Source organism: Meles meles, chromosome 12 (genome assembly GCF_922984935.1).
Source record: "Meles meles chromosome 12, mMelMel3.1 paternal haplotype, whole genome shotgun sequence".
Lineage (NCBI taxonomy): Eukaryota > Metazoa > Chordata > Mammalia > Carnivora > Mustelidae > Meles > Meles meles.
Window position 1 is genome coordinate 82638729 of NC_060077.1, and position 14314 is coordinate 82653042.

Below are 14314 nucleotides of genomic sequence, written 5' to 3' on the forward strand. Positions count from 1 at the left end.
GCACGTTTTCAGTCTGTTTTCCGAGCAGTGGGGGGAAGACGGGGAGTGGTGGTGGAGAGAGGAATGGGAGCTGCGGAAGACCTCCCACCAAATGCACGGTGACATTAGAGAAACGCTGACCTTGACGTCTATCTTTGTGGCCCGCTTTTTGGAAGGCATTAGTTTTGGACGTGTTGATTAATCCTGTGAATTCTTTTCGCAGTTAGTCTTTATGTGAGTCTATAGCCTGAGCTTACTTAATTTTTTATTAAACCTTAGTGACTTCTACAGCACTGTTTTGTCCCAGTTTAAAGTCTGTTTCTTTATTTCAGAGAAGACATAAAAAGTGGGGATTCGGATCATGGATTGGGTGTTGTGCATGAATGTGTCTCTAATTTTTTATTATGGAAAAGGTCAGATGTTTAGAAGCGGACAAAATATTGTAGTAGCAGCGCATACCTGTGACCCACCTTCTGTAATTATCGACCGTGAGCACTTGTGTTACGCGTGGGTGTTATATGGCCCTTCCTGACTAACTCACACCCCATTGGGGGGCATAGCTTGTGTATGCGTCTCCCTCCATGTTGATCAGGGGCTGACCTGGCATTTTCCAGGGGCTGTGGCTACCATAGGGGCTCTCTCTCCTGTCTTTCTTCTTAACTGTAGTATAGTATTTATCCAAGGCCCCTTGTTTTTTGTTTTGTTTTTGTCACTGCAGTGAACTTTTTGGCTGCCTCAATATATTGGATTCCCTCCTAATACAAATAGTGTAGGCAAGTCAGGGCCACATTTCATGCTGAATTAAAGATCACGTGAAGTAACGAGTGAATATCACCCCTTTAAGTAAGAATCAAGTATATGGTGAATCGCAAATGAACTTTTGCTTTCATGTGCTTAAAAAGGGTGTTTTTTTTCACCCAGATTTCACTCCAAGAATACCTCCCTAACTACTTGAGTCCAGTCATTCTAATGTAATAGGATTAGGGTTTCCAACAGAAAGATTTGTGTGGTTAGATAGAGCTGCAAGGAACCCTGTGAGATTATGTAGTCATCTTTTACACATTATTTGCTTCTTAATTTGAAGTGTAGATTAGGGAGTATGCTGCTTTTTGTCAGCGTGATTGGAAACCTGTCTTTTAGGGATTGTGCTGTAGTTGAGATTATGATGGTAAGAGGCTTTGCTCTCAACACATTTCTGCCAGGAAATTCGGGCTTTTTTTTTTGGTTGGTTTTATTGGTGTTCATTCGTTTGTGTTTTAGAAACTTTCACTTCACATTTTATACCCATTCTTTAGATAGAGAATTAAGGACCATTTGACCAAGGACAGTCCAGCAGATCTGTGGTCGAGGCTTAAGTGAAACCATGTGACATGGGTTTTAGCTTATAATACATCACCCCATCTCAAGGAGTTTGTTCTTGTACCAACTCTGTAGTGAAGATGCGAGAAAAATTGGAAATTCAGTATATGAGCTGTTTGGGTACACGAAGACTTCAAGGAGGTAATGGGCAAATTGAGTTCTGAAGGATGAATAGGAGTTCACCACAAGGACAAGCAGGGAAGGGCATTTCAAGGGGAGGTATAAAGTATGTACAAAGGCACAGCTGTGTAAAATGTGAAAATATAGTCATATCACAGATGTCTGAGCAGCATGAGAAAGAAAAAAAATAGAAGCTAACTAAAGTTAAAAAAGTAATGGCCTGTCTAGATCATTTCCTGCTAGGTCCATGTCATTTCCTGGGGGAAATTTGATTATAAGTTACCAAATATGATAACTTTCTAACATAGTAATGGATTTGTTACATAAAAGTTCATGTTCGGGGCACCTGGGTGGCTCAGTGGGTTAGGCCGCTGCCTTCAGCTCAGGTCATGATCTCAGGGTCCTGGGATCAAGCCCCACATTGGGTTCTCTGCTCAGCGGGGAGCCTGCATCCCCCCACCCCCGCCTGCCTCTCTACTTGTGATCTCTCTCTCTCTCTCTGTCTGTCAAATAAATAAATAAAACCTTTTTTAAAAAAAAAAAAGTTCATGTTCATGTTATGGAATCTTTCCTTATTATGGATATCAGCAACAATTTATGAAATTAGGAAATTTAGGAATTCTGCTTTGAATTTAAGCTAACGATGAAATATTTTAGATTGCATTAAGTTTTGTTTTTGTACTACGTAAAACTGTGATTAAGTTAGTAAAAATACTAAGATGCTCTCTTTGTGGTTATAATTATGCTTCATCTTATTTCCACATTGCTAATCCAGTCTATTTTTTCCTGTGGCAACTACTGGTTCTGAAATCCTAGTTAACATATTCTTAAAGGAGGGGTTTTTCCTTGAATCTGAGTCATTTCAGTTTAAAGCCATTTCATTTTATTTTCTCCAAGGTTTTATAATCTAATTTTATACAATATAAAAAATACCTAGATTGTTTACCATTCCCTAACAAAAGAAGCATGCTTTTGTGAAATGCTTCTGGCTCATACATTAACTGGGTAAAAAACTGATCTCCTGTGTCTCCATCTTCCCTCTCTGGGTCTTCTCACCCCCTTCCCTTTCTTCTGCACTTCTGTTGGAATTACTACAAGGTTGCCCTGAGAGACATGGGGCAGGAGGGAGAGAAGAGGGAAGACTGATTCCACTCTTGCTTGATGCTGGACACTCTACTAGGCTCAACTTCAAGTTCAGGGTCTCAGCAAATGGAAGAAATGTATTCCTCATGTGGATTTTATCTGTATATTGTTACTACCTGTAATAAAATGCATTCTCAGTGTCAGGGGAAGGCGTTACAGCTGTGCTTTAAAGTTGCAACATATTATTTTAAGGTTGGAAAGGGCCCTTGTAGGAGAGGCACCAAAAGCATAATGTTGTTACCTGTTGTAGTTTTCTGGAATAATTATCTTAACAATTATTTGGTATTTTCTTTGAAAGTGTTCTTTAGTTTAACCTTCAATTGTGGCCACAATCAAGTGCTCTTAGTTCAGAGACTTAGAATTCAAGATTCAAAAAGGACCTTCTGGACTTCTTCCCTCCTGAAAACGTCTACAGTGTTTCAGATACTTGTAGTGTCTGACCAGACAGTTCTTCCTTCTCAGCCAGATGAAGTCTCTTCCTTGTGGCTTCAACCCGCTGATCCAGGTTTGCTCTCTGGTATAACACGGGGTAATTCTGTTCGACAGCCTCCGAATACTGAAGTTACTATGATTTCCGTGCCCTCTCCCGCCCCTCAGCGGTCTGTTTTCAGGAGGAGCATCTCTGGTAGTTCCGGCGAGTCCCTCTGTCACGTGGTTCCCGGTCCCTTCTTCAGCTTCCTACGGGCGTATCTGGTTTATCCATGGCGGTACTTGCCACGCCAGCCCACGAGCCCGGAGGCTATGACCCTTATTTCCTTGCTTCACATGTTCTGTCCAAAGCAAATCAGTTATTCCTTTGTGAGGTCAACGCCAAATAAAAGAATTTTTGTTTTTACCGCCAACTTGTTGGTGTATTTTGTTCATAAAATCACTTCGCCTGATGAATTGATCGAGCAGTGACCGCAGTAATGCCGGTCACAATCGCTCATGTTTTGGTGACTTTTCTGTGTGCCAAGCACCCTTCCAGCTGCTTTGATCAGCCCCGTGAGGTAGGCACTCGCTAGACTCCGCCACGTCGGGCTTCCCAGCCAGAGAGTCGCCAGTCTGGAGGAGACACTGTCACATCTCCGTTTTGCAGATGAGGGGACAAAGGTCGGAGGTGTCCAGCCTGGCTTTATTCAGGAAGGGCTGCTCCCTTGCTCTGTTCTCTTGAATGGTGCTTCCAGTGTTTAACAGTGGCCGGAGGGGACCAAACAAACCAAGACTCAAATAACAACTGAAATGTCCTGAAAATGTCAGAGGGAAGTACTTCACCTTCACAGTTGTCGGCTGCACCCGGGCAGCTCGGTGGGGGAAGAGGTGGTTTGCTGCCCGGTCTGTAGTGTGGGGTATGCTGCAGGGGCGTGAGCGGGACCCCCGGGCTCCGGTCATCGGACTTCTTAAAGGATGACCAAGATGTATTTAAGAAATCTGAGGAGCTGTTGGAGTCATCTCAGGCAGATTAAATCGATTATATTGTTGGGGGGACTGCTTGCTTTCTGATTCTTCAACAACTGGTCAAGTGTTGCTGTCTCGGGAATTTACCATGTATGGTTAAGCACATCTCTGTATCTAGTCGTGTTAATATTATGAGGTTAAGTCATTTTAGTCTGAGTATTTAAACCAATGTGAATATAATATGTATTATAATATGTATAAACATTATATATATATATAGCCGTACGAGTTTTGTAACCATTATGTATTTGCTTATCTTGGAAGATCCCAATATTTGAAACCCAGAGTATTGGAGTTCTTCTACCCACTAGTCTGATTTTTAATTTCATGAAGTAAGGAATCACAGAATAATTGGGAAAATGTCAGTGACCTGTCTGTGTCTAACATGCTGGACCTCGTATGTTCGACTTGGAACTTAAAATACAAAACAAGCAGCCCATTTCTGATAGTAGAATCATTTAAGTATACATTTTCATCACTTCTTTTACGAGAAAGCTAGAAGTTAAGTTTTTTGGTGGTTGGCCGTCTTTTCCCTTCCCCGTGGTCAGGGAGATGCCACTTTTTCAGGTGGCCACTGTCTAGAGGGACTGTTTACACCTAGTTTGCCAATAAGGAAATGAGGAAGGAACTCTGAGTTCAGATTTGATCTCCGCCCAGGCGAGCTCTGTTTTTCTGTTGTTACTCAGAAACACAATGGGGTTTGTGTGTGCGGAGCGGAGATAACTGCCGGCGTGACCCTGGAGTGATCCTGGGAGGCTGGCGGTGCCATCTCCGTGCAGCTCTTCCCTGTCGCTTCTGGCTCTGGGAAAGGTGGCGCCAGGTCTGCATTTCCAGAGAAGGCCGTGCCCCAAGCTCCCTGCACGAACACCAAACTCGTGTCTGCTCTTGGTGGCCATGTGCAAGACTCTGCCCATGTGCCCGGGCAAGGGAGGGGAGGGTGGGTGCTGGGATTGTCACAGGCTTGCTCTGAGGTTTGTGTTCTCTGCTCTGGGTGCCCTCATCACACCGTTGTGCCCGCCCTCTTGAATTACGGCAGTGTAGGTGTCTGTGTCCCCAGGGACTAAGCTTTTGAAGACACAGAGTGCCACCTCTCCAGGACCAAGCCTAGTGCCTGGTTCGTAGAAGCAGATGATAAACATGTGTTGAAAGATTCATTCGTCCACATCCGCTCCACTCCCCTGGCAAAGAGGGGTTGGGATACTTCGGTGGAGCTCTTACTCTAAATTTCTCAGTATTGTTTTTTTCTATATCCTTACAGCCTGTTGCTTTAACAGTGCTTTAAGAACATCAGCTCCTTGCTTTGCTCCTATTAATGTATTTTAATTACTAATTATTAATTATTATTCATTAGTAGCTCCTATTAATATATATTGTAATTCATTTTATACAAGTTTCTTCATCTGTTAAACAGATTTTATAAAATGATAGCATTAGTACAGGATCAAGAAACAAGATGTCATTACAGAAAAGGTCTGGGGTCCATTGAAGGGATTTCTTATATATTTGTAGAAAAAATTTTTTTTAAATGATTGCATGTTGTAGAGCAGTGATAATTTGAATTTTACTAAAATTGGAAACTTCGGTTTGGTAAGTATTCTGGAACTGTCGATGAGGATGGAGTTGAAATAAGTTGCTAGAATGCTTTGCTAAAAGATCAGTGGACACTCTTCTAAATTTATGTTCTCCCACCTCATTCCTTCCCAAAGCATTTTTTAGGGGGTGAGAATTAAAACTAGGTCAGTTAAGAGGTTAAGGATTTTTTAGAGCAGTCTAGTAACGTCCCCAGAGACTGTCCCTGTAGCGGGGGCATCATTTCCCAGGCCACGGAAGGTTAGGCCGGAGCAGTTAATGACTCATTGTGCTGGTGTGCAGTGTCTTTTGCTTTGCACAAGTGGAATTCCTCGTCCTATTTCAGCAAGGCTTTCAGGGTCATTTTGCTTAATTTTGAGCACGCTAGGCCCATAATAAGGATAAATGCCCCTTCACTAAAGTATATTGGTAACAACAACAACAAAAAGTCACGTGAATGTTTTTCTAAACTTTCTCTTGCCAAGAAAAGATGATTGCTCACTAAGTGAACGTCAGGAATAATGGGAGTAACGCGGAGGACAGTCTTGTAACTTGGGAAGGTGATAACCTCAGAAGCGTAGCGTGGTTTGGTTAGGTTAGGAGACATATCTTGGTTTAGAAATGCGGCTCAGCTGGACTCAGAGCTGAGACCAGTTTTGACATAAGTGCCCTAAAGGGCTGCCAAGAAACAACTAAGGAACGTGTTGCACTGAGGAGCATGTTAGAAATATCTGGAAGCCCAGTAGGTAGTCTAGGAAGTTTGTTGTTCGTATTATCATTTTTATGTTTACCCTGCAGTGTACTTTGGGGGAAATATTTTGAGGGCCAAATGAACTTTCCCCCACCCCACCCCGCACATGTTTACAAGTAATTTGGAAAAGAAGACAACCTGAGAAGGTGGTAGGAATTCATGTTCACTGTTACGTGTCTTCCAGAATATGTAGGTCATGAGGGCAAATCCTGTTTTAGTTCCCCAACTCTTAGCCTTAAAAAAAAGTTTTGCTGTTGGGGCGCCTGGGTGGCTCAGTCATTAAGCATCTGCCTTCAGCTCAGGTCGTGATCCCAGGGTCCTGGGATCGAGCCCCACATCGGGCTCCCTGCTCTGCGGGAAGCCTGCTTCTCCTTCTCCCACTCCCCCTGCTTGTGTTCCCTCTCTTGCTATCTCTCTCTCTGTCAAATAAAAATCTTAAAAAGAAAAAGTTTTGCTATTAATCCAAACTAGCACTGATTTCCTTATCCGCGGTTACACGGAACCGATCTTCTGACCCTTGAATCCTGTCATGTGTAGTTCATGGACGGCCTGAGAGCCTCATCACGGATGTGCTCTGCCTTTGACCGAGCTGTATCTGTGTACCCGCTCAAGGTGGCAAGAGCACTGGCACGTGCTGTCGTCCCTTTTCGCGTGTTACAGGTCTGTACCGCTAGCTGCTGTGGGTGTTGGTCAAGTGGTACTTGGTCTGCAGAGCCTCTCCTGATGGTTTTAAAACGAGAGAAGTATTATTTACAGCAGCTTGTTGAATCTTACCAGGGGAGGCGCTCTCTGTTCCACTTCAGTGATGAAGGAGCAGAGGACAGACAGATGAAGTGACCCATCCAGAGCTACGTGGCTTGGAAGTGGTAGAACATTCACACGCCCTGAGTATGGTCACGACTGTTCCTTTCTCTAGCATGTCAAGTTGCTTGGGTCTCAGCTTTGTGTCTTCCCCTGTCTGGATGTTGGGAGGTGCATTAGAAGTACAGTTACTTTTGCCAAAAGGATTTTGTATTTAATTGTGAGGCCCCTCAGGGGTCCCTTTCTATAACAAAGATTTGAGGCAATTTTGGTGTGCCTTTTTCTTTCACTTTCTAAATTTCTATAACCTTTTTAACGTTTCCTAGAACCTTTTAAAATTCGATGAGGTGCTTGCCCGCTGGCGTCACAGCTGCCCAGATGACAAGCTGTGTGGACAGGAGTGGGCAGAGCCCATGAGGTCAAGGAGCGGTGCCCCCATGGGCGTCATCCCTTCCCTGAAGGCTCTTTGCGGTCAGCAGACGTTCTCTGCTTCTCTCCAGGAGGACTGTCTTCGGTCACTGCTATGTCACTGCCATTCCTGAGGCTCCAGCTTATCCTAGGGATGACCTCCGATCACCTCTGCCGTGGTCTGAGGGGTCAGATGATCATTTTATCGTGGGAGTTAGAAGTACAGGTCCGCATTCAAACTCAGCTTCTGCCACTGCTGCCATGCGACCATGGGCGGCGCTCGGTGACTCAGCTCACTCTTCATCTTTGAGATGAGGGTAAGTCCTTGCCACACTGAGTTGCTGTGAAGTTAACTAGGATGGCTAAAGCAGTTAGGAGAGGGCCCCCCACAACTGAAGCACCCCTACATGTTAGCTAGTATTACTGTGATTCCTACTACTTTGAAGAAAATAGTAGTAAAAGGCTACTTGCTCTGAGGCATAGCCGGCTGGATTTCTGACGTATTTTTATTACTTTTAGGTCTTTTCCGTGAAGGATCTTAGTTTTAATAGGTGCCATGTATGTGGGTCACAGCCTCTTGGGTCCAAGTGATCGTTTTCTCCCATGGGACTTGAGCAGATCTCTTTGTGGCGTATCCTGGGCACCCGGGCTGGTCTGGGTGGGAGCATTTAAATCTCCTCTTTTCTGCAGAGGCTCGGGGGAGGGGCAGCCCGCCGTAGTTCTTGTGGGCACCTTGGCAGCTCACTGCCCTGTCGCTGTCCTCTGTCCTTGCTGGGGCTGTTCCGGCTCCGCTCCGACCGCCTCATGCTGCTCTTGCCGATGGGGCTCTTCCCCCGTGTCCCCAGCGGCGACGGCTTGTGGTCCGGAATGACGAGATGAATCAAATACCACTTGACAGTTAATCGCCATCTTTCAGTTGTCCCAGGAGAGTGTGTCGTGTGATACCTCCGTGGAAATGGGGTTTGCCCCCCTCGAAGTAGTCTCCATGGGAAAGAACACACACACTAGGGGGGTCAGGTGCTAGCTGGTGAGACAGGAGGTGTTGGGACTAGTCCAGTGGCCACCCCTCTGACCGGTATTTTTTTCGAGGGTCTCACCAAGTGCGGAGTGTAACAGAGTCTGTCAGTGAACAAAACAGGCTCCTTATGGAGCTTATGGTCTAGAATCAGACACTTTCAGAACTTCTCCATGCTTCCCATTTGGCTCACATTAAAAGCCGGAGTGTTTACAGTCACTGAAAAAGTCCTGCCCGACCCGCTGCCCACGTCTGCCCACTTACCTTCCTGATCTCACTATAGGCCACCCCCCCCCCCCCTTACCTCACTGGGCTCCATGATGTCCCTCCAACAGGCCAGGCACATCCCTTTTTAGGGCTTTTACCCTTGGTACTTCCTCTTCCGGGGCGTTCCCCTAGACAAATCCTTTCAGCTAACTTCCTCTTGCCTTTCATGTCCAAATGTCACCTTTTCAGTGGGGCCCACCCTGACCAACCCATGTAAGCAGAACCTACCACTTTCCCAATAGTCCTGATCCCCCCCCTTTCCTTGCTCTATTTTTTTCCATAGTATTTGCCAGTTTTTAACATACAGTTTGCTTATGTGCGAAGGCAGAGATCTTAATTTGTTTACTGAAGCATACCAAATGCTTACCTAGGTGGGCAGTCGTTGGCACATAGGAGGTGTTCAACAAACCTGTTGAATGAATGAAAATGAGAAGTACTCTGGAAGAAATTACGAAGGGTGTATTTCCAAACTAACAAAACCTTGGTGACTTGAAAACAACAGAAATTGATGCAGTTCTGGAGGCCAGAAGTCCAACATCAAGGTGTTGGCAGGACCATACTCCTTCGAAGGCTCTAGGGGAGGAGGACCCATTCCCTGCCTCTTCCAGCTTCTGGTGGCTCTGAACATTCTTCAGCTTGCGGCTGTATTGCTCCTGTCTCTGCCCCCATATGGTCACATCGACTTCTGTTCTTCTATCTCAAAACTCCCTCTGCCTCTCTTTTAATAAGGATACGTATTTCGTCATATACGTTAATATTCATTCTTGCCACAGAAGATAGTACTTATAGATTCCAGGTAGTGGGATGTGGCCTTGGTGGCAGGAGGAATTGTTGCCCCTGGTGTGCCTCCTAGTAGAACACTGAAGGCAAGGAAAGCCAGAAGACTGCTCCCATCCATTTTCTACTTTAACTGAAATTTTAATTGAAATTTCATTTTTTCCCAAAGTAAGCACATATACACAGAAGAGCACAAAGGATAATTTTACCGTTTCCTTATACTTGTCTTCCGCCGTTGTTAACACATTTCCATAGTTCATTCCTATGGTCGGTCGTCCCTCTTATAAGGAAATAATTGTTTCCGATAAATTCCAAATCTCTTATCTTCCCATTCTTACTTCCTTTCCCCTCCCTACTCAGATAGAAGCAATGGCTATCATTAATTTGGTACATGACCACAGTGGGGTTTATGTGGTTAATAGTTACTTCCCCATAGCTATTTATACATAATACACGGAGTCCTGTGTGTGTGTGTGTGTGTGTGTGTGTGTGTGTGTGTGTGTGTTTTCTCTTTCTCCTGGCTTCAGAATATATAGCCCCCTTATACATAATACACGGAGTCCCGTGTGTGTGTGTGTGTGTGTGTGTGTGTGTGTGTGTGTGTGTGTTTTCTCTTTCTCCTGGCTTCAGAATATATAACCCCCTTATACGTAATACACGGAGTCCCGTGTGTGTGTGTGTGTGTGTGTGTGTGTGTTTTCTCTTTCTCCTGGCTTCAGAATATATAACCCCCTGAGAAGGCCTCTGGTTAGCCCAGCTGGGGTTACATGCCCGTACCCGTTGGGTGGACCCGTGGGTTCAGTGGGTGGGATGCTGTGGTTGCTCAGGCCTGGGGTACATGCCTATCCATGTAGTCAGAGGGTAACAGGCTTCGTTCGAAGCTCTGTCAGGATCCCAGGGTCCTGGAGGATGGCTGTAGGAACATAGGGAAAAAGGATTTGGGACAGACGAAAACAGATTTCCACTCGAGTTTCAAGTTTGAGCTTGGACGTTAGGTCCTTTGGGAAACCTGCCCTGACTTCTTAGATCACATACTTAAGATTATTGTAACCACCGTCGTGTACCACCTGATTCCCCTCTCCTTCACTTGAGGTGTGCTTCCTCGGGGTGCAGACTGTCAGCCGTGTCTACTGTTGTACTAAGGTGCCAGGAGGCCTGGCACGCCCTTGCGAGCTCCACCAGTGTGTCCCCTTTCCTCCTGCGAACAGTTTCTATGAGCGTTTGCACCTGCCTTTCAGGGACATCGCATTCCTCATAGCTCTTTCCATGTGTTTTAGCGTATATGGGTGATTTGGCCATTTTGGATTTTCTTTTTCCTTCCTTCCCTCCCTGCCAGTCTCCCTCCCTTCTTTTTGGTGGAACATAATTTCTTCTTTTTCTTATTTAATAGTGAAAATTCAGGGAAAGATAACATTGCTAAAATGCAGACTCAGACTTCCTCTATAAAGTCCTTTTTTAAAAAAATTAGATTTTATTTATTTATATGTCAGAGAAAGAACATGTGAGCACAGGCAGGAAATGCGCAGGCAGAGGGAGAAGCAGACTCCCCGCTGAGCAGGGAGCCTGATGCAGGGCTGGATCCCAGGACCCTCGCATCATGACCTGAACCAAAGGCAGACACTGAACTGATTGAGTCACCCACGCGTCCCTGTAAAGTCTTTTTTTTTTTTTTAAATATTTTATTTATTTATTTGACAGAGAGAGAGGTCACAAGTAGGCAGAGAGGCAGGCAGAGAGAGAGGGAGAAACAGGCTCCCCGCTGAGCAGAGAGCCTGATGCGGGGCACGATCCCAGGACCCTGAGATCATGACCTGAGCCGAAGGCAGAGGCCTAAACCACTGAGCCACCTAGGCGCCCCCCTGTAAAGTCTTTTGAGTTGAGCCCTGCCAGGCTGTTTTTACCCCTACTCTTCCCGTAGTTCTCATGGGTGCATAGTAATTTCTTTCTAACCTCAAATACACCATCAGCAGAATAGGTTTTATGTAAATTTACCTCTAAATACGTTTTTAGCTTCAGGAAAATTTGGATTTCAGTAGATGTAAGATGTGAATCATTCCATTTGGCAGTGGTAGCAATACTGATCATGTATGTGTACTGAATGCTGTCTCTGGCCCGGCTTGCCCATGTCCATGTCACTCTAACTCCTCTTACATGCATGAGAAAACCGAAGCTCGGCGGACTCAGGGACTCATGTCGTCTCAGCTCCTAAGTCACGGAGCTGGGACGGAAAGCTGCCCACGGACCCCAGAGTCACACTCCTGAGGCCCATGCCCTGCCGTCACCTGTAATTGGGAAGGAGAAAGCTGGAGTTTGGTAATAGAAAAGGACATGGACTGATCACAGATAAGGACTGGCCTTTCTGCCAGAAAGCTTCGGTAGAGATAAAGAGCAGGAGGGAAGAATCAGCCCAGATCTTGGAACAGTATACCCATGTCCTCTCTGGGGAGAGAAGGAGCTGAGGTGTATGCAGGCGGGGCTGAAGCCACACGCAGAGGCATGAAGTGGCACCACGTGACGGGGAGTATCGGAGAAGGCCTTTGAGGCATGCAGGTCATCCTGTGCTCCTGCGTCTGGCATGCTAGCTGGTCTGTGGCCTGGGACTCTCGCCACGGTCACAGTCATTTAACCAGGAAGACTTTGAATATGTGGATAAACATTCAGACATTAAATAAACTTTACTTAGAATACTGCATGAAGCAAAGCCCAGTGAATTTATAAGCAGCTCATTGAAGCTTTGGGGGAGAGAAACCCAAGAAGTTGGGAGCAGGCAGGCTGTGGAATCTGACGATGGGCTGCCATTCCTGCGAACGATGTGGACAGAGCCAGGTTACTGCTCTTACTTGTGCTGTTTTAAATCCGTATGTGCGAGGGCTTGGATGGGTTCCATCTAGACCTCACTTCGGGTCAGTCTCCTAACCCTGTAGTCCTCTGGAGTCTTGTATTGTTTAGCTCTGAATTTTCTTACTGTGAACGTTTTCAGGAACTTAACCCCTATGGTTGGAAGAGATCACTGATATCACTGAACCTGATAGGATAATCTGTGCTTTTTGTAACCTGTCTCCTGTACGGGGTTACTGCAAGTCCCTTCGAGGCAGGGACACTGTTTTCTGTTTTTACAGTACTTGGCTCAGTTCTATATTAAGTAAATAGTCTACTGGTTTATATTTGGACTACTAGTGCCCTTGTACAGTTTGCCTGTGTTCTGAATGGGGTTACCGTATTTCTATCCATAGGGGGCATCTGTAGGATCAATGGATGGTATTAAAATCAGGCTGGGTTTTATCCCCCTCCAGGTTGCATCACAGCGCATTAGCTCAGTGGACCTCTCGTGTTGCAGCCTGGAGCACCTGCCTGCCAACCTCTTCTACAGCCAAGACCTCACTCATCTCAACTTAAAACAAAACTTCCTAAGGCAGAATCCCTGCCTGCCAACTGCCAGGGGGCTCAGTGAGCTGCAAAGGTGAGCATACAGAAATGGGTGGCTTCTGATTGTTACTTAAATCATCTGACTTAAACAGCTACAGTGTGTGACCTTTCTTTTTCAGAGGGCAAGGGAATAAGACTTCATGAAAGTGAAGACATTATCAGTGTTATTGGGGAATTTTTTTTAAGGTCCCTGCCTTTGAAATGAATGATTTATGATATTCATTAACTGGACAGATTTGTGTAAGAAGATTATTTCTCTTGAAAACACTTCTGTTTCCTAATTGATCTGCAGATGGGTCTGTGAAAAATTTGTTGCTCGGTGTGTTACTTCTGAACTACAGAGTTTTGGTCAGATTAGATGATTTCTTTGGAAATTTACAAAATGTCAGTTTTGTCCCATAAAGACATTTCTCTACCAGTTTAAGAACTAAGGTTTAAATCCCCTAATACGAGTTCATCTGGGTGGTTAGTGTGTAGGTTTCAAGAGCCAAACATTCAAACAGTCTGCTTTATAACTAGAGAGAAGGGACTTTTTTGGGGTGTACTTAAAACAGATTTAAGAATTTACTGTATTCATTTCCTTTTTAGACCAATGACCATTCTTGATTCTGTGGTAAATTAAGCCTCTGATACTTACATATTTTTTATAGATATATGAGACTCTAACTGCAAAAGAACATAACTTTTAAATAAACAATGAACTGTTCACTTGTTCTAAATGACCGATAATGATCCAGGATTAAACTGTGTTAACTTACCATTGTGATTATGTGTTTATGGTTTTTAATATCCAAAAAGAATAACCCGGTAAGTGTTTGTTATAAAGTTTGTGCATTGTGTAATTGGAAAAGAGAAGACTATGATAATTGTCGCTTCAGACAGTTGTGAATGGTGTTCTTTGATAATATACCAAAACTTGACAAGTGGTCATTTCTGAAATGCTGTTTCCAGTATGGAATCTAAAACCCTGTTGTTAAACTTTAAAAACTTCTTTCACACTAGGTTCTGTTGACCTTTCTTGCACTTTGAATGGATCCTTGCCTGCACATCCTTGTGTTGCATTAATTATCGGTCATTTGGGAAATACTAGTTCATTAGATAATGAAGCTATTCCAAACGTTAGCGCATTTTATTATGCAATTTCAAGACCTCACAGTTGTTAATATCACCACTGATCTCATCAGAAAAATCTTTAAGTATTGGGAAGTTCTCAAGTTTTCCAAAATTTTGCTGTTCATTTGGAAGCTTGAGGCTGTCCTTGG

The 14314-nt window shown here is 44.6% G+C and overlaps 1 protein-coding gene across 1 annotated transcript in view; it reads left to right on the top strand.

Annotated features, from left to right (window-relative positions):
- Positions 1–14314, top strand: part of PHLPP1 (PH domain and leucine rich repeat protein phosphatase 1) — a 208308-nt gene that overhangs the window by 117257 nt on the left and 76737 nt on the right. The window contains exon 4 of the mRNA XM_046025178.1: positions 12920–13086. Coding sequence (XP_045881134.1) covers positions 12920–13086 — 167 coding nt within the window. The remainder of the gene's footprint in view (positions 1–12919; positions 13087–14314) is intronic.